The sequence below is a fragment of the Uloborus diversus genome, chromosome 2 (genome assembly GCF_026930045.1).
Source record: "Uloborus diversus isolate 005 chromosome 2, Udiv.v.3.1, whole genome shotgun sequence".
In the NCBI taxonomy this organism is placed as follows: Eukaryota; Metazoa; Arthropoda; class Arachnida; order Araneae; family Uloboridae; genus Uloborus; species Uloborus diversus.
The window spans coordinates 150,372,886-150,393,969 of record NC_072732.1 but is presented as its reverse complement, the minus strand read 5'-3'; the positions used below and the strand labels follow the sequence as shown (position 1 = coordinate 150,393,969).

Genomic DNA, 21,084 nt, shown 5'->3' with positions numbered 1-21,084 from the left:
TTTAGGGTTAGTAAAAATGGGGTGTTATTGTACTATACAGCTAGAGAGAGTGAAACATTTCAATTACTGCATAAGGCATTTCCTAGTCGCGTACTCTCTCATTTCGGTCTTCAGAATTGGCACCCTAGATCGTGTGATTTAACATTTTTAAATTTCTTCTTATGGGGTTATTTGAATTCAAAGGTCTATGTCAACAAGCCCACAACCACCCGTGCATTACCGTGTTGCGATACCGAGCGCCAATAACATTAACTGCTTGACCAGCCTCAACTTTCATTATTTTTGAAACAATTGTTCAACAATGAAAGCGCGTTATTGTATCGTATAACGCTCCATTTTTGATTACCCTAAACTCTCAGCTGTCAAATTGTTCTTTTTTTCAGGGTTGCAAACCATTTATTGCAAAAATGGCGGCAAATTCAAATCTTGCGTTAATTTTGGGACACCCTTTACAAAGGGCATAATAGAGAAAGTCATCAGGTATAAAAAGTCACAAACAATATATAATATTTAATATAAATGTGGGTCAGTAAAAATAATATGCTGAACATGGCTAAAACATTTGAAAACATGCAAAAGTTTAACAGTGCATGGGATGGTGATAGAAAACAATATAGATTTCCTTGCTTAATTTGACATGATAGTATTTCATGACATCTTTCAACAAATTTTTTGGGTTCCGCGTTCTTCGACTTCAATCACGTCACCTTCCACATAATTTATCCCAAATCACACACAAGTCAGTTTTGTTTTTCCCCCAAATAGTTCACCCACGTAATCACCGATTGAGCTATTAGAACCATTTCTCACAGCAATATATTTAATATTATTAAGTTTTCTTCAAATTGTGTAAATTAAAAAAATGATTTGCTTAAAGAAAAGTAAACTGGTATTTTTTTTTTTTTTTACCTTGAACATAATATTGGCTTTCTAAATCAAATTATGTCACTCACAATCAGTCATTTTTTCTGGATAGTTCAACTTGAAATTAACCCATCAGTATTTTTCAGCTTTCTTTTAAGAACTAAAATGAGTTCTGCATGAAGATAGGATTCTTTTTCATTTCTCATTTATATTCTAATGAAATGTTGTCAACAACATCTAATATGTCAACTTGATTAATACGTACCTGTGCAGCTGCTTCCGGAGGTGGGAAAGCACCGCAATGTGTTTTAGTGTCACGGCGTTCTATACCAGGGAGGGCCGGAGGGAGTAGGGAAGGTACGTTCTCGCTTGATTAGTGATTTTAGCCTAACTTTGAAATAATAAGCAAACAACTTAATTTCAAAGATATACATTGTAAATACTCATTTTGTTCAGAATTTTAATTTCTACAAGTAATTTGGTTATATGTATGGCTATTGGAAGTGTTATCTTTGAGATATTGTTACTTTAATGAAGAAATGCTTGTTTTTTGTCACTAATTTGGGCGTAACTGCTAAAGTTCACTTAGTAAAAAGGGGAAAACTTGGTATCAGGGTTCATACTCTATTTGGATGAAAAATTCCATGACTTTTTCATGACTTCAATGAAAATTTTCATGACCTCGTTACACAAAGGGAATAGCACTATTTAATCTCAAACTTGGTAATATTTGGAAATGAGCACTAGCAAAACGTCTATATGAATGCCACAGCCTCATTGAAGCATTTACTCGTAATGTAAAAAATATAAGTGCACACTTAAAAAACTAAACTAATTTTATCTGTCTTCTTCATATAAATTTAAGTAAAGTAAAAATGCAGTGAAGCGAATATGATGATGATCAAATGTCTGATTTTTTTTTTAAACAGGCAGAATCATATTGAATGGGACAAAGGTTGAATGAGTCATCACTATGTTTCAATCAATTTGCTTCAAAAGTTATCTTTTAGTGTCAACAGTGCCTTTAATCATCCACGTAACTTGACAGTATTTTGGTCTTTAAAGTAAAGCCACATAGTTGAGTTCTTTGTGTTTCTAAACCAGAAAGTATATTTGTTTTGTTTACAAATTTGCATATTTTCAAACAAATATAAATTAATAGGTTCAGAAATTCAAGAACACGTTTAATTCCCGGCATTGAACGTAGCAGTGGGTCACATGGATTAGTTTTGCGGGCCGTATGTTGGGTACTACTGTTTTTAGAGTATTAGAATTTCTCTAATTCTGTATTATTTCTTTCGTCTGACTTAAGATCTTTATTTTCTAAAACATTCAACAAATTAAGATAATGTCTGATAAATTTAATAATTAAGTCCTTACGAGTGATGGAATCGAACTTGCATGCTATTGAATTGCTTTTTTTGATTGGGCGTGGCAAAACTAAGAACGTGAAATTTTGTTACTACAGAATATGAAACATAAGAAGTGTTGAAAATAACAGAAAATTCAAAATAAGTGATGTCCAGGCAGTAAAATCACATCACAAAAAATGGCAAGCGGTTGCGACAGTAGTGGATGCAATGAGATTTCAAAATTCAGATTTGATTTTTGGATCGTTCAATTTTCCACTTTTAACAGCTTTTATGTGCTATACTGTTAAGTCACTCAAGATTTCCAATGTTCCTTTCTCTTTGTCCAAGACATTTTTCCATGGCTTAAAATAAATTTCCATGACTTTCAATGAAAATTTCAATTTTCCATGACTTTTCCAGGTCCGAAATTCTGTTATTTCCCCCCCCCCCCCCCATGACTTTCCAGGATTTCCATGACCCGTGGTATGGTCATTCCATATCCATGCGATATGACAGATATAAAAGCAATTTCCAACTTTCCACCAATTACTTCCGTATTCAACTCCCCAACCATTGGGCTATAAAGTCTTAATGTAAGAAAATAAAGTGCTTTGAGGATGCATTTACTATTCTGAAGACTTTAGTTAGTGCCGATTGAAAATATTGGATATATATCTAAAATATCAGATATTTTCGAAAACATGCTATTTTTAAACCCTGGGTGGTTTACAAACAGCATCTATGATGTAACTCCATTCAACAAAATCACATGGCATGTGAACTGGATTACAATATTAGACGTTTATAGTGTAATTACAACATTTGTACCTAAAAAAAACCCTGGTATACTTTTACATTCATGTATCACTCTTTGTAATACAGGCAATAGTTTCGAAAATGCGATTCTTTTTTGACCCTTTCCCATTAGAAATTTCCGATTTAAGATTCGTATATCAACTAAACAACTTCAGAAATATCATTTGTAATTATTTTAAGTGATATTTTGTAAAAATATGAACGTCGGTAAAGAACCTATAGTAGTATTTCGAGGAAATTATAGATTCAGAACTCTATTTCCAAAAGGAAAGTTAATTAAGACTTTCTTCCATGAATGAATTTTTATTAGTCTACCAGTATTAGTAATTTTAATATTGAGACTTATTTCCATAAAACTAATTTCAAGTTCTGTTATTATAAACTGCATTAAAGTACAGATACATAATTGCACCATTTTAAAGTTTAATGTAAATATTTGTTTGTATTTTGTGTTACGATTTATTGAATAGTCTTTAAAACAGAAGTTGATATTTTCCGAGTAATCTTATTCAATTTCATTTGTTTCTCCCAGTCTTTTTTTTTTTTTTTTGTTGAAGTCTTCATTTCCTCTCTTGCCTCCTTTAATAACACTGACCACCTTCAATTTCCTGAAGGTTTTTATTGTTAAGTCCAGCTCATACATGCTTCTCAGCTAGATTCAACATTTTGTGCAGAACATATCTAAAAGGAGTTAATGAAGTCTTGGATGTTGTTACCCAGTTTATGTTTTTTAGCTAATACTAATTTTCTTGGTGAATTCTTTTCTGTAAACAAAAAGATTATTCTGAAGCTTTTTTTTTTTTTTTTTTTAAGAAGCAACTTCAGTAAGATTACATTTGTCCTAGTTGATAACTCACCACTTCGACCATCAACAAGTTTTTTTTATACCAGAATCTATCGTCAAGAATATTCCCATGCGAAAGTATTAGCAATTCTTCAACAAGACTGGAAGCATTTAATTAACTTTACTAGCTGCCACTAATAGAATTCCCCCCCCCCCATTAACAGATAGTAATTAATAGTGCAAATAGTCTCTAAGTATTGAGGAAATTCTGTTTATCCACTAAATCCGAGACATTTGATGTGTAAAATGAATTATGCGAAAGATGCAATGGATTGTTCAGAGTTTAACAAATATCGAATCAAGTTAAATTTCTCAGAACCCTATTTGAGAATGGCAACCTTTATACTAAATGCTTCGAGAAATATAAAAGGCTACCGATACATAACTGAAATTACTTTGCTTATAAAATAAAGATTTTGGTTTTTTTTTCAATATTTAAATAAATTGACAACCTTTAACAGCAGATTTTTTTTAATCAAGTTTATCTTAAGAGATTTGAACAAGATACATTTTCTTCAAGAAGTTAAACTATTTGAAATACTTGACAATGCCCTAAGCTTTGGGATACAAAATTTATGAGACCATTTGTTACACCCCCCCCCCCCTTTTACTTACTTTTTTCCCACTTAATCATGTGAAAGGAAAGCGAGACATTACTTCTTAGTGAAGACTAGAAATCACTACATTCTCAGCCTATCTTATTTACGAGGCGTATTTTTAAAGTAAGTTCCGTTTTGATATAAAAAAAGAACGAGTACAGATAGAGCAAAGAAATTTATTGCACAAAAATCTACCATCCTTACGCTATTTTTTGACATTGCTCTCGTGATTTTCCAAACATTTGTCATAGCGTGGTACAGGTTTTTGTATACCTATTCATAGAAAATTGCCGCCTGTGTAGTCAGCCATGGGATAACATGTTCTCTGAGCTCATTATTGCTGTTGTGCCACAGACCACCTTGGAAAGACTTTAGGTGCCGAAACAAATGAAAGATGCTGCGAGCGAGGTGAGGGCAGACCAGAGGATATTCAAAAACGCCCAGCCAAAGCCCTGTAAGAGTCCTCATGGTTGACTAAACTGGCGGTAACTTTGTACGAATAGGTATGCAAAAACCTGTACCACGCTATGACAAATGCTTGGAAAATCACGGGAGCAATGTCGAAAAATAGCGTAAGGGTGGTAGATTTTTGTGCACTAAATTACTTAGCTCTATCTGTACTTGTTCCTTTTTTTATATAAAACGGAACTTACTTTAAAAACACGCCTCGTAATATCCATGTTCACTTTTCGTGTTATTGATTGCTAACAACTCAGTAGTTGGACATAACTTGAAAATGGAGGAAAACAAATCGAATTCAGTTATTTCAAAAAGGAAGCAAATTAACTTCCTATATACAACATTAGCTGTTTGGAAACTTAAATTTTAATTACCAATACAAACGTGTGTTTATTATAGTAATAAATATAAAGTTAGGACAATATTCAATTCATGTAAGACAATTTAAGATTCGACTATTCTGAATAGCATTTATTAACAATTATCACAGTTAAGAAGCATTTTTCAATTACAAATTGTCAGTTAAAACTAGTTTTCCACATATTTGCTGTCACAAGGCTTCGCCAACAGAAAAACAGCCTATTCAAGGCTATTCACATTTTAAAGGTCTTAAACTATGTATTGTAACTAAATGTCTTGAATAGAAAAACTTTCTAATTTTCCCACAGCAAACTGCTAGTGCCTTGCGTTTTTATGAGCAGAACATAAGAAACAAAGAATAAAATTTGCATGAACTTTATTATATAAAAAAGTTAACAAATTTAGTGTTTTATCTTGAAAAGAGTTCGACAAACATGAACTTGATCTACAAGCCATAAAATATACCTAAAAAAAAAGAACAGTTTTAAATTCAATACAAAGCAGAGATAAAATTACAATACATAAACAAATATTTACAAACATAGAAAACCAAACAGCGATGAAAAAAAGTCAAGATTGGAAGTATTTTAAATGGAGTTAAATGTTGAACCGTCTAATTTTCTGTCCGACGATTCAAATGGTAGAAAAAAAAATCCATATTAAAGTGTAATGCAAGAGTAGAGGGTTTGTTCAGACCTCTAATGTTGCTTAAGATATTTTCCTCCTTCCTTGAAATGTTAAAGTAAAACGGTTTATTTGCTATATACAAATATCAAGTGCTTTTGCAATAAAAAAGAGAGGTTTTAATCAAAAGTGAATTTAAAGAATAAAAGTGGCCCAATGCTGCTACCAGTAAATATGCAAGTAAGAGACGATGAGTAACTAATCAATCCTTTTTAAACACTGATCTTTGTTGTTGCCCCTCATTTGGTAGCTAAACTTTCGAAGCAAGAGTCAAATTACAATCAAAATTATACAAAAAGCAATATGAATGCAGAAACAAACAGAACAGGCATTTATAATCAAAAGTGATCAAGGAAAACTTCCCCTCTACGATTTGGGGTCTTTGTTATTCAAAATCCACAACTTGAGTCTGAAAACCAGCACTCTTCTAGATTACGAAACTTTAGACAGCTACTTGAATAGGTAAAGGATCAAAGAGTACATGTGATAGTTAAATATATGGGACCAAATGTCAGTAGACTGGGGGTTAAGCAACTGGGTCATTCCATGGGAAATGAGCAAATCGGCTGTGGCTGACATGTCACAGATTTCAATGAAAATTTTTATTTAGGTAAACCATGCATATCTATGAGGGAATGCAAAGTATGGAAGTTTAAAAACTGTTTGTTGCTTATTTATTGACATAAGAAGTTGATGCTTATGCTAAGCCTAAATTTTCAGAGTTCAATGCTGCCAGTTTGTAACTCAATAACTCCATAAGTTATAAACGTACACTTAAAAAATAAATATTTCCGCATTCTATAAACAACATTCTATTGGGAAAAAGCAAAGTAAAATTTATTCGGATCTTTTTTTGAATCTGAGATATTAACAAATATTGAAATTTTGCCAATTTACTTCAGATTTCAAATCACTCTTCCAGCTCTTTTAATGAAAATATAAGAGTAAAAATGATTCAAATTGAAAAACTATCTGTAACTAACTATCTGCACTAATTTAGTTATTGTTTATGAATTTCTTGATGACGAAATCTTACTTTAAAAAATCGAAAATTTCAGTTTTTCCTTTATTTTAGATGTTTTTTTGAAGATGAGGGAATGCTCTAAATTCACTCAAGTTTTTTTATGTAATATATTGAAGTGTCTTTTAGATGCTATTAAATTTTAATCATTGGTATCAGCGTATTTTTGTTACTAGAGTAACTTGAACTTAGGCAAAATTTCATTACTTAGTTCTTTTTATTGTAAGTTTAGCAAAACTAACCATTTCTTTCGTGTTTCATTTTCTCAAAAGCATGTTTATGAAGTATTTGCTAAAATGTACATTTTTTAAAAATCGAAATAAATGTTAGATATACTTGCTTTTGCATCATTGAGTCTTTTATCTAGTGTTTTGAATTCTCGTAATTTCACATAAAAGTCAATCCATACAGGTTTCATACAGTGTAAACTACTCATTCATGTTCAAATATTTCTAAGTTATAAATTAAAATAATTATTTTGAAAATTACAATATGTTTTTTCAGTATAATGTATTATGTAGGGCACAATATATGTAATTTAAGAAGGTGTAATGAAGTTTTCACACTTTTAATGTGTTGTTCTGTTTTAGTGTGTGAATTGACTAGCAAAATTGCTCAATTTCAAAGACCTGTATCTTTTTTACTTATCAAATACAAAAACAATATATATAACATGTATAGTACTTGAATGGAATATTCAAAATTGCTCAATTTCAAAGACCTGTATCTTTTTTTACAAACCAAATACAAAAAACCATATGTATAACATGTATAGTACTTGAATAGAATATTCAATTGGCCAAGAAATTTTATTTTTAATTCCATCTCCTTTTGGTTTAGAGGGGTCTAAAAATGTCATTTTTCCGATTTTTGAGGGGCTGTAATCTATAAAGGGCGCACAAACACACAGCAACAGTTACATATTCTTTTTAGCATGGTTCCAGTAATTAGGTTTTGCAATATTTCATTTTGTGTTTCTGTCCTGTACGCGAGTTATCCCCCTTTGAAATGAGTAAAATTTTTACATTTGACCTTGAATCTACCTGTAGCCATTATTTTAATTATTAACTTACAGCTACGTAACTCAGCATGTAAGACTATCAACTTATGCACTTTAACATCAAATCTTTAAATTAACTATCATAAATGTAATTCTAATAGATTTTGGCCAAAATGCAAAGAGTCCCTATTTTGACTACGAAAATCCCTTTTGAAAACTTCTAAAAAATCAAAGGTCCAGTTGAGAGAAAAAATAAGTGGTTTTAAACATCTTTCATACGCCGCTTTAAGGGATATGAATTTCAAAAAAAAAATTTAAAATGATTGAGCGCATGCATTCGTCAAATCTGTATGGATGACCCATAAAACAAAGAAAATGCTATTTTCCTGAATTTTATTTTACGTTTGGAAATCAAAAACCAATTTCGAGTTTCTTCAAGCAAATAGTAAAAACACAGCTCTATATTCTTGAAAAATTTTAAAGTTGTCTGAATTTTTCCTCATTTGAATTTTTGTGTGTACGTGAAGGGAAAATCATCATTTTACAAAATGGCACTAAGTTTAAAACTGATTTTGAAAACAAATGAGTTAAAATACAACTTCAAAAGTAAGGTATTTCTTTTATGATGCTTAGCACATTATTGGGTATTAATTTCATCAAAGCTAATGCATTCCTTAGAGATTGAGATTAAAAAATAAAATGCTTAATTATGAGAAAATTGAAATATTTTCAGTTTTTGAGACTCTGTTAAAAGTTAACTATAATAACTTTGAAAATTTTACTGATATCAGATTGATTACCCTACTCCATAGATTGCAAAAACATAACTTTTATTTTTTCATTAAATAGTTAACAAGATACAAGTCTTCAAAAGTGCAACATTTAGCATTGATGAGAATGCTGTTCAATTTGACCAATTTTCAATCGCATGTAACTATTTAAATAAAAAATTAAGCAAAAATATTTTAGATATTTTTATATAGGCAGAAAAGGAACCTGTATACCAAATTTCATAAAAATCTGTTACCATGCGGCCACCACTTTTTTGCGAATTTTGCTCATTTCGCATGGAATGACCCAACTGCTAAATATGGGAGAATAGTAAATATCCATCCCTTTCAGCATCAAGTTTAAAAAGCAGGGTGGCGACAGGAACTGTGAAAAAAAAGTTCCGACTTTTCCCTGATTAAGTTCAAATTTCCCCGATTTACATTACCAATGATAATGGTTTTCTTTACTTGAAATCCATTGCATGTTTGTATAAAATGCAGTATTTTAAACGTTTTAAGTAATGTAAAGTTGTTGAACTAAAGATATATTTTAAAAAGATGCTACTTTTTTTTAATAAAATGGTAAAAAAAAAGAATTTTTTTTTTTTTGGGGGGGGGGGGACAACCTACAATACAGCATATTAAATTTTATACATGGAAAGATTATAGAAAATTAAAAAAAAAATACTTTACTTCCAGAAACCACTTAGCATAAGAATTTTAAGAAACTATTAAAATTACTTTTAAAAACATGTGCATTTATGATAGAACTAAAAAGTAATTGAAATTATTTTGAACTAAGTTTTCAAACAGTATAATAATTGTTACAAGAATAACAAGTAATAGTGAAAGAATAGATGTAGTTATTCTTATATAACTAATTGACATATTTATGCAAAACAGATGAAACCATTTGACAACCATTCATAGGGAGCTTTTCTCTAATAAAGAACATAGGTTTTAATGAATGAACACAGTATTTTAACAATAAAAATAAAGATATTTACTTAAGTACACAAGTTAACTCTATTTCAAATGATTTCAGTATGTAACGAGAAAAAATCTTAGATTGCTTTTGTAACAAACAACTTTGAAATGCAAGGGAAAGAAAAGAAAAAAAAGCAATTAGCTAATTTTAAAATATATAAAAGAAGAATACAACTTGGTTATAAAATTAAAGAATCACTAAAGTCTGAAGAAAAGAAAACCTTTAAAATCTGCTGTGACAACAAATAGTATAACGGCAAAAAACAAAGTTTTTTTAATTGAAAGTTCAATTTTAGCAATTAAATTAAAAATGCGAAGTAGTAATAACTTTTAAGCTTTTATAGTATTAATTCAAAAACAAAGCTTTCTTCTTGAAATCGTGATTAGAGTACGCTAATTACTTCAAGACAATGGAATAAAGGCAAAGGAGCTAAGGCATAATTGAAGGCTTCCTCTTTGCCTGTATAGTTGTTTAATTTACGTAGCATCGAAAGCGTAAAAGGAAATTTCAAGCTAGGTAAAATAAACAACCTAACAGACACAAAAACAATCTTAGGAGTTCATCCTGTGGTTAATAAGTAATATTCAATAGTTTAACGTTGAGGAAAAAAAATGCACAAATATGCGGCAATGTATAATCGCACCTCATTAATTTTACTTTTTTTTAACAGATAATTGGGTGGAAAATGCGTAGGGAATTAAGATTACTTAATTTTGTAAAGCAAAAAAAAAAAATTTTTTTCCCCCAAAAATCAATTTTTCCTGATTTTTTGTTACTTTCTCAAAATTCCCTGATATTTCCCCGACTTTTCCCTGATCTGTCGCCACCCTGAAAAGGGAAGTTCAGGAAAGATACAATGCCCTGCCACCTTAAAAGCAACTTTCACTTTTAAAGAAAATATTAAAATGTCTGGTATTTTTTAAACATACTTCAAGTTTATTTTTTAAATATAAATACACAATATCTTAAACAGTAAAAAATTGAGTAATTTACAGTAGACCCTCGTTTTATGCAGGGGTTACGTTCCACGGAAATGCTTCGTAAATCGAAACCGAGTAAATTGAGACCTAATACTAGTGTTAAAATAGAGGTTTGGTTATATTAAGTTTAATGTGTACTTATATCAACTTTTATGCATAAAGAAAACATCGAACTTAATTTCATACCCTGTTTATAAAGAGGAGCTGGCTATGATAGTCTTTTGGAAATCATCAAGAATTTTTCCGAAATTCTTTGCAGAGCATTAACGCATCCATGATCACTTATATCATTTCCATGATAGAATCTTCCTTCACTAACAAATTAGAAAGATCATTTCTATTGTCTAGGAATGGCTCAAAATTTTCAATGTGAACGTTTTTGGTTGTGCGTCACCGACGTCTGTATCCTCTTTAGTTTTACCTCCTTTGTTACTCCTGAAACCTCTTCTAGTGAGTTCTGATCTGTGTGAGTTTAATAACTTTACTTCTGGAAAGAACTCTGGAACCAATCTCATAAAATGTCTCCAGAGGCCCAAAGTCCTCTATTATTAGCATGCCAAAATGCAGTTTATTATGTGTAATCCTTTGAATATTTAGGAGTTTGGATTTTGAAAGAGGAGGAAATGTTATCTGTTTGCATTGCCGCATCTGCGTAAAAGCAAAACACATCCGCGTAAATTAAAATAAAGGTGTCCAACCTTAAACCACTTGTAACGGAAACCGCGCAAAATAACCCTGTATAAAACGAGGGTCTACTGTATATGGAAAAACATCTTTTGATAACCAGACAGAAAGATAAAAGCAATTTTAAATGTACATACATGAGTCAAATCCCATTTAAGAGGAAAGAAACTAGGAATAACACTAAGTGCAAAAAAAAATTAAATTAGAAACATTTTCCTAAACATTTCTTTAAAAATTAGGTTCAGAAATATTTTATAATTTGTGGGACGTTAAAAGATGCTGTTTTATTTTAAACTAATTTTAACTAAACAATCATGGGGGAAAAAATTACTTTTTCTAAGTTTATGAAAGGAATCTTAAGTTCAACTGTATAATTACTGCACTAATTTTGTTCTCAATTTCATTTCTGAAGAATAACAATAATCTTGTCAGATTCTAAAAACTTTTAATTATAATTATAAAGTGATGAAATCAGTCTGGCAGAAGGGAATCTATAGCATAGCTAATTCAAGCTGAAGCTGTTCTAAACCTAAAATATGTTCTATTTACAAAATATTCTGAAACTGCAACACATCAGAAAAATCGATTTTAATAAACTTTAAAAAAATCACCATTTAAATTTCCACTTAAATCTGCAAACCCTGTGGCTAAGTTAGTTTTTGTTCATTCTGTTAGGGTGAAGATTGTCAAACTACTACTGTTAGACCATCATGAGAAAAGCCACCGCCGTCAAGTCTGAGCCTGTCTACTACCATAGAAACGGACTTCGTTCATTTTCTGAAAGGGTTAGCAGGAAGGCTTTCTGGCGGAATTTTGCCACTAGTCTGCTCGCTTTTGCGCAGTCGGTCGGGTTTTTCCAACATTAAGATTCCCTTGGAAAAATGAGACGTTCCTCATTGCTATAGCAGTCGACAGGCGCAGAAATCTCGGCGGAGGCATTTCTTGTGATGGTCGGACAGTAGGCACCACTTTACACGAGAACAAGGGCAGAAGTTTTGGCAAAAGTTGAAACTAGAAATGTGCTAGTACTTTTTTATGCCATTTAAACTGTACAGTGCTGAAAACTTTGCTAAATTATTTAAGATTAAGCATAACTTACATCTCTAAATTTGACAGCCATTTGTTTACTGAGCTTTCAGTTCCAGTACAGTTTTGACGATGTGATTTGCGCTGATGCCAAACATATCCAGCAACTGAGATGAACCACCACTACGAGGCAACCCAGTCACAGCTAAAGAGCGAACAATTATATTGCTGCGGAAAGAGGATAGAGCACTGGCCACTGCTTCTCCAATGCCTCCTAATAATTCAGAAATTATGAAAACTTGTTAATAAGCATGTATAATATAAAATTTTGAAACTAAATCGACAACAAAAGAGAGAGGTAAAACTTTCAACCTGTAATAACAGTGTATTGTAACAAAACTAATATAATTATAACCAAAGATTAAGTTTGCAAATTAAACTATTCCATAACATTAAAAATTTAACAAACCAAGATCTTTCAGAATGGACTCTAGGTTGGTTATTAAAAAATAAAAATGGGCTATAAATTGAAAATTAATTAACTATTACTTATTTTAATAAAATTGAAAATAATGAAATTAAAGATTCGAAAAGAATTTAATCATAGTTTTAGACAAGAAAAATACGTGCAAACGTAAAAAGAGAGTAGTTTCAAAAAAAAAAAAGTGTCTTGAATTCAACAAATATTACATTTTTTAAGAATGAATCCTGAAAACTATGAATGTCATTTTTAATAAAAAATAAATTTTATCTAGCAAATATTATATATAAAATTATTTCATTTAAGATATTGCTTGTAATCTTGATTGAAATAGAATGTTGACTTTTGTATACTTGTTGTTGCTTGTCCCACTTGGCAAACAGAAACATCAAACCAAGTCAATTATATTACGCTGGGATTACAACTGCATCTATGAATAAAAGCTCTAGCAGATTTTGCAATCAATTTGTCTTCTGTGTTAAAAGAGTCTACTCTCGCTCTGATAATGTTCTCCTAATAAATTTGCCGTCTCATAATCGCTGCACAAAGAGAGGGGTTTAATTCATTGAATTTATTGACCATAAATGGACTCTGGGCACAGAGCCTGTTGTTGGTCAACCTAATGAAGATCAATGGCCCTCTTAATTATTCATCCTATTGCAAGTAACAATTTTTTTTAATAAGGAGACAAAACTGAACATATTTCAAAATGAGATCTTACTAAAGATAAAGGCAGATTTTCTACTGAATATTTGGACAACCAATTAAGCTGTTTAATGTTTTTAAGACAAGTTAAAATTGGTTTCAAGTCTTACCTTCCGGATAGTGATCTTCAACAGTAATTACTTTCCCACCGCATTCGTTTGCGTGTTGTTTTATGGTATCAACATCTAGGGGCTTTATTGTAAAAGGATCAATTATACGAATAGTAACTCCCTGCTTTTCCAAGACTTCAGAAGCTTTGAGAGTTTCAAACATTGTTACCCCTGCAGCTATAACAAGTACGGCATCATTTTGATTTTTACTCACGACCTGCAAACATTAAGGTAATTCAAATTACATTTATATGATATAAGTCAAATCAAAGACATTTTGCATTAAAGTTCAAAAAATAAGATTAAAAACTTGAAAGTACTTTGAGAATTAGGTACAGTTTGTTAGACAAAAAGCAGAAAAGAAAATTACACAATAAAGTCTGCTTTCATAGACCAAATTTTCTAAATATGTATACATAATTATCTTTGTTTACTTAATAAATAACACTTTAAAATTAAAATTCAGAACCTTTTGACACAAATAGATTACCCTTATTTCAATCTTCCAGATTGAACTAAGCCTTAAAAAGCAACCTTAAGAGTTGCTACAGTTTAGACTCGCCAACTTTTGATCACATACTTTATAAAGAAAAAACAAAGTATTTTCTTGCTCAGTTTTCTTTTCAGCTCATTTGCATTTTGCTCAAAATTAGGTTTAAATTTAAAATATCAAGTATGAGCTTTAATAGCATAGACGGAGATGAAAATCTATAGACCTCTTCATGCTACAGAATTAATATTTGTAATGACTATACTTTTATAACCAAGTGAACCATTACAATTTTGCATTAAAAAAAAATTGCAACTACTGCTCTTTGAAAAATGGATTCTTTATAATATTGAAGCATAAATGCCTCACCGTATTATTTCCTAACTTACGACTATTTATTATATAATCAATGGGAATTGAAAACTAAACGTCATTAGTATGAAATACAAACTTTGACCAAGAGTCCAAATTAAAAATTAAGACAATGAAGCAGCAATATAAACTTTAATCTGGAAGGAGGTTTGAAAACTGGATTGTCTGGTAAACCGAAATCTTATTTCTAAAATGCTAAATTAATTGAAATAAGGTTTGAATTAATTCAACCTTTATACTAGGTCATAATTTTTTTTTCTATAAGCTTAAGAAATGCATACATGGCTTGCAAAGCATAGCACAGAAATGCCAAAAACAAAGACATTTCAATACATAAAAGAGTAACTTTAAAACTCAGTTTAAGCTATTTCAAAAATAAAGACTGACCTTCGCTTTTCCAACAGCAAAAGGCTCATCATTGGCATATAAAACTGGTGTATTAGGTCTGGATGTTCTTATGAAACAAATCCCTTGAGTATTTGCAGCTAATTCACATGCCCTTTCAGTAGATACGGCATCACTGGGATAGAAAACAGTGCTCCCATGTACAGATCTGAACATAGCAATGTCCTCAAGCCCCATTTGAGAAGGACCGTCTTCACCTAAATCAAAGATAAAACAGAAGCTTTACAAAAAGATTTAACACTTATAATTTTCAAATTCAAAAATTTTGATTTTAACGTTTAGTGCATTCAGTAATGGAAATGTAAAAAATTGACAAGTCTAAAACTATACATAGAATAAATAAGTTATTGTATTCACATTTCTTATTGCGTACATTTAAGCAAAGATTAGCAAAATATTAGAGAACATTTTCAATTTAAGAATACATTTTAAAATGTGTAATATATAAAAAGGCATATTTTAAGGATACTAAAGCTTTTAAGTTTTACATACCATCAGTTTATTTTTTTTTCATTGATAAAAATTTTAAATAGTGGGAATTTCTCAAATTTTACAAGGATCCTACTTAAGGGAATTTTTCGACTTTTGATCAAGGCTCGGAAGATTGATCTTAATATGAAGTTGAAGGTGTAAAAATTTGGGAAAGCCCAAAACAAATTGGGCAGGAGGATAGACAATGAGAGAAGATAAATAACCTTTGTGCTGAACAGTAATGTAAGACAAACAATGCTTCTCCTAACGTTGCTTGTCTTACATTAATGAGAGAAGACTTGAAAAGCAATGAGAAAACAAATGTGACAGCGCAAAATAATATCATGAAACAGAAAATATGAAAAGTTCCCATAAATGAACCAATTTCTGCAATCACAGCCATCACTTAAGATATATTTTAACACTTGCAGCATAATATTTCAATTTAGCATTTCAGCTTCCCAAGTTTTATTTTACCTAGAAAAAAAAGTCTTAAAATATTGGAAACCATTATACCAGCACACAAAACCAATGATGTGAACAAGGAAAATTTTACAAGAAATATCAACTTTGTAAATAGTTTTCTAGCTACAATAAATTACAACCACACGTATTCTATATTATTAAAAATTAACCGATTTCATAGGCATTAATAAAAATGCATTATGATTATAAAAGTATTGAAGTAGGAATTTGTTTCCAAGTATAAATTTTGTAAATTGTAACCATAACAAATCATTTTAAGAGGATAGCACAAGGGAGAGAATTTACAATTTTATAACATCTCGCTCAACATTGAAATAAAAATCCTATTAAAAATCTGAACTCTCATCAAGGAAAAGTGCTTAATTCAAACTGAATTTTTCAATCTAAGCTTAACAGATACATAAGTCTCTTAAAATGATTTGAAGATTAAATTTCATTAAAATTATTTTCATTGTACTAAGAAACAGCTTTCCAGGATTTCCATGACCTATACAAACCCTGGCCTTTTCAAACTAAAAGCTATATACTTTTTGCAGCAAGCCATTGCCCCAAGCCAGGGCTAAGGCAGAAATACATACAGAAATACACCGCCAGCTCGGTTATTCCATACGAGGACTGCAGCTGTGCTTTTAAGCACTCATCAGCTCGGAATAGGAAGTAACCAAACAGGAGGCGGAAAACCTCTTAAGGAAGCCAAGAATGCCAAACAAACTGGTAGCTAATGTAGAATTAGCGATTTATGTAAACCTACACTTTTTTTATCAAGAATCTTTTCAAAAATATTTTTTTAGTCTTCCCACAAAACACTTATCATATGAACCTATTTATGCATACAGATCTATAACACCACAAGAATGGGAAAAGTTCAATAAAAACAAAAGAATTAGAAAGGATAAATTCATACCAATTGAAATACCAGCATGGGACCCACAGCATTTAATATTTGCTTGAGATATCGCTCCCATTCTTAGTTGATCAAATGCTCTGGTATAAAATGTAGCGAAAGTACTTGTGAATGGGACAGTTCTTCCACGAGTAGAGCAGCCGATTGCAATTCCAACCAGATTTTGTTCTGCAATGAAGCACTCCACAAAACGTTCAGGATAAGCTTTTCTGAATTTATCAGAAAAAGTAGAGTTCTTTGTATCACCATCTAAAGCAATCACTCTTTTGCTGTTTGCTCCAAGTTTCACAAGGGCTGTGCCATAAGCCAGTCGAGTAGCAACCTTTTAAAGAAAATATATTTCATATAATTCTACAACAAAATAATTACATAAGTTATTAAGCCTTTGCATAAGTCCTTAAGCTATGTTATGAAAAAATATTTTTAAAGTTGACTTTTGAAGCTTAGATTTAAAAGTTAAACTGTTCAAAACATTTTGCAATTTATACTTAAAACCATTTAAGAGCTGTTTTGGATTTTAGTTATTTTCACCACATTATGAAACAATTGTGGTACAATATATCAAACATTGAATATTGTTTAAAAACGTATCGCAATCAGTTTAATAACTATATTTACAGTGGAGGAACATTAGACGTTCTGCATTTTGTGTTTGAACTTTATTCTTTAATTTCCATTTCTGGTAAAATTATTTTTCAGTTAACGGAGAGACCAAGACATCAGAAAATCCGCTATGATAAAGTATTATTTTTATATTTTATGCAATTTGGGTTTAGTATTTAAATAAGGTAAATGCAAGATTGTTTCTAATCTGTTACGATTATCAGATATGAAATGCATTAATGCAGAACTGTAGATAAATTTAAACCGATATATCTATCAACTATATTAATTATCTTTCAGAGTGATTTTATTTTTTACTTATTTGAAATAAATCTCAATCTAGAATGTCAAGTGGAAGTACATTTCACATAAGACAAATATTTGGCAAAAATTTGAGAATATTCGGTACATCTCGAGTTGAAAGTAATTTCTTCTGAAGTAAAATTAAAGCAAATGCTCCAAACTGTATTTTTTAAAATTAAGTTCCAACAATACATAGATTTATAATTGAATGTTACAAACCATGTCGCCAAGATTATAACTGGGTGGTTCTGACAGAGAAATAGGAGACTTATCCACAGGTGATGCATCCTCCTTCAAAGGCGAGAAAATAGCTTTTGGTGCAGGATCATTATTAACAATTTTTTCTTGGATTTTCTTGATGAGATCTTCAGCTTTAGTTCCTAGGGGTTTCCCATGCCAGTTTTCTTCATCTTCAAGACCTAATATTGAAAACAAAAAATTAAGTTTTAAATCAAAATGTGAGTGCAAAAAGGTATAAAAAATAGATAAACAATTTTTAATGACCCACATAAAGTTAGATATACATAATCTTTGTACTCTAATTAGAAAGATTAGAACTATATTATTCATATATTGTCCTCAGATTTATTCATCATTATTTTAAATTCAAAGATTGAGAGTTTTGAATTTGCCATTACAAAAATTCCTCAAAGTGATTTGAAAAAAAAAAAAATTTAAATTTATCAAAATTACATTTTAAATAAAATTTAAAATTAACAATACAGAATTAATATGCATTAATATTAAAATCATATCATTTTACTATAATCATTACATTTTTCGCTTAAGATTTATACTTTGATAACTGAAATCTGATCAACCTTAAGAGTAAATATTATCTTAATTAATGACTATTTCTATGATTTTAACAAACTTATAGAATTGTAATATAAAATGTTTATTTTTCGAAAAGTTGTCAAATTTGCAAAAATTTGACCTTTTATACATAGATCATTTGAAATAAAACTAGTCAATTTCAAACCAAGAAAGATCTCTTTTTGGCAAATGCTACATCAGATTTAAAATTAAAAATTCTTACAAATCAGAAGGAGAATTTCATTTGAGCCACTCAAAATTCTTCAAACTTAAGAACTAAAAGGCATTAACACCAAGGTTGGTTAAGAACCTATGATATCAAAGAAGCTTTAATCAAATGCAGACAGGATCATCTAATAACGCACCAATTTCTATTCACAGAAGGTATGCTTGGGATGGAAGAAAGCTATGGGATGTCCTTGAAGCAGGCTTTAGCTTACTACAGAATTTGATTAAAAACCAAATAATCTTAAATTTTAAAATTTGGCAAAAAAAATTCAAAATGTCCTTTAAAAAAGCAAAAACTCATAAAAATGTATGAGCTTTATAAATGTATTCCTAGAAAAAGAATATAACTGAGAAGATTGTTTAAAATATCGAAAAATTCAGTAAATGTTTATTGCAGTATGCCCTCGCGTTACATTGTTTTCTGTTTTAGAATTAAATTTCAATCTTGTCAATATTAAATCTTGTTATTTCATTTTCAAATCTTAAAAGCTATCCGATTTTATATTAAAATTTCTATTGGAATTTTGCTTTAAGGTATTAAGTGTTTAAATCTTAAAAGAAAAATAATTCTGTCATTCATCCAAATTTTCCCCACGTAAGAAATCCTTTCTAGGTAAAAGAGATTCTGAACTACCAGTATGTTTACTTTTATTTAAAACTTACTTTTTTTGTCTGAGTCTTTAACATGCTACTATTGATTGACTGCCTGGCTTTTAATGTCAAGACTTGAACTCTGCTATGTTGGAAAAATTTCAACTAATTAACTGAAATAATTAAATACTTAAACTAAAATTAAGTTTGCTAAAGAAAATTAAAATCAGGATACATAAAGGTACGCGCATTTTCACGTAAGTCAAACTCATCTTTGAACTGATTAAGCTTTCAGACTTTCACGCTTTAAAAATTCTTATTTGTTTATATGTACCAAAATATTACCTTTAGAAATGACGAGTCTTTCGTAGAAACTAATCAGTAACAGATTTTTTAAAAATTCAATGCCTTAACTTTAATTTCTCAGAAAAGATCTATTTTTATAGATAATTAAGAGATAACTAAACATATCGTGGGGTTACAAGTGAAACCCACTAAGTCAAACATAATCGATTTTCGGAATTTTAGCTTTTCTTGATCACAGAAATTGGTTCTTTTGACTGATGAAATGTATTAAGTTTTAGCTTATTTTCTTTTTATATTATTTCAAAGTTTTGTGCAATCACATAGTCATACGATTTATGATAACTAGTCCGAACCGTATCTATAGTTAGTGTAATATAAAAAGAAACTTATGAGAACCAAGACTGTTCCATGATTTTGAAGAAAACACCAGTGCTTTAACTTTTGATAAAATAGCAGTACCAAAGTAGACAAAAAGCAAAAGAATCTTGAATTGGCGTCGACTCTTAAACCATGTTTTTTGACTTTGCGTGTTTCACTTGTAACCCTGCGATATACTGGTTCTTTTAAAAAAAATTAAAAAAGTTATTTGAAAGTAATTTTATAACTTTAAGACTAAAGAATTACAAGTCAAATTTAACTTCCCTTTAAACTACTTTCTAGCAATAAAATTATTTTCAAAAATCACAGCGAGTTCAGGTGCTTAAATATTCATAAAGATCTTGCATTAACAAAATAAGACTATTTGACTACTAATAAAAAATTTTTATTAGCTTTCTGATGAATCTTCTGTTTGATATGTTAAAAGAAAATCCCAAATTTAAATAGAATCTAAACCGACAAGACAATTGTTCATCTAACAATTTTATAGCTTTTAACTACTTTTTGAAAGAAAAATACAGGGTTCATACTCTATTTGGATGAAAAAATTCCATGACTTTTCCAAGACTTTTTCATGACTTCAATGAAAATTTCCATGACCTCGTTATACGAAGAGAATAGCACTATTTAATCTCAAACTTGGTAATATTTGGAAATGAGCATTAGCAAAATGTCTATATGAATGCCACAGCCTCATTGAAGCACTTACTCGTAGTGGAAAAAGTATAAGTGCACAGTTAAAAAACTATTCTTATTTGTCTTCTTCAACATATAAATTTTCGTAAAGTAAAAATGCAGTGAAACAAATATGATGATGCTTAAATGTTTTTTTTATAAAAACAGGCAGAATGATATTGAATGGGAAAAAGGTTGAATGAGTCATTACTAAGTTTCAATAAATTTGCTTCAAAAGTTACCTTTTAGTGTCAACAGTGCCTTTAATCATCCACGTAACTTGACAGTATTTTGGTTCTTTAAAGTAAAGCCA

At 30.3% G+C, this 21,084-nt stretch overlaps 1 protein-coding gene across 2 annotated transcripts in view; it reads right to left on the bottom strand.

Moving 5' to 3' along the window:
* Window positions 1–5,653: 5,653 nt before the first annotated feature.
* LOC129217413 (transketolase-like protein 2) overlaps window positions 5,654–21,084 on the bottom strand; it is a 36,781-nt gene continuing 21,350 nt past the window's right edge. For both annotated transcript variants that reach the window (XM_054851712.1, XM_054851711.1), the window contains exons 7-12: window positions 17,997–18,196; window positions 16,872–17,193; window positions 14,993–15,207; window positions 13,744–13,960; window positions 12,521–12,721; window positions 5,654–5,759 (exon numbers count right to left, since the gene is read on the bottom strand). In XM_054851712.1, the coding sequence (XP_054707687.1) occupies window positions 12,546–12,721; window positions 13,744–13,960; window positions 14,993–15,207; window positions 16,872–17,193; window positions 17,997–18,196 (1,130 nt within the window). In that variant the 3' untranslated portion in view covers window positions 5,654–5,759; window positions 12,521–12,545. The remainder of the gene's footprint in view (window positions 5,760–12,520; window positions 12,722–13,743; window positions 13,961–14,992; window positions 15,208–16,871; window positions 17,194–17,996; window positions 18,197–21,084) is intronic.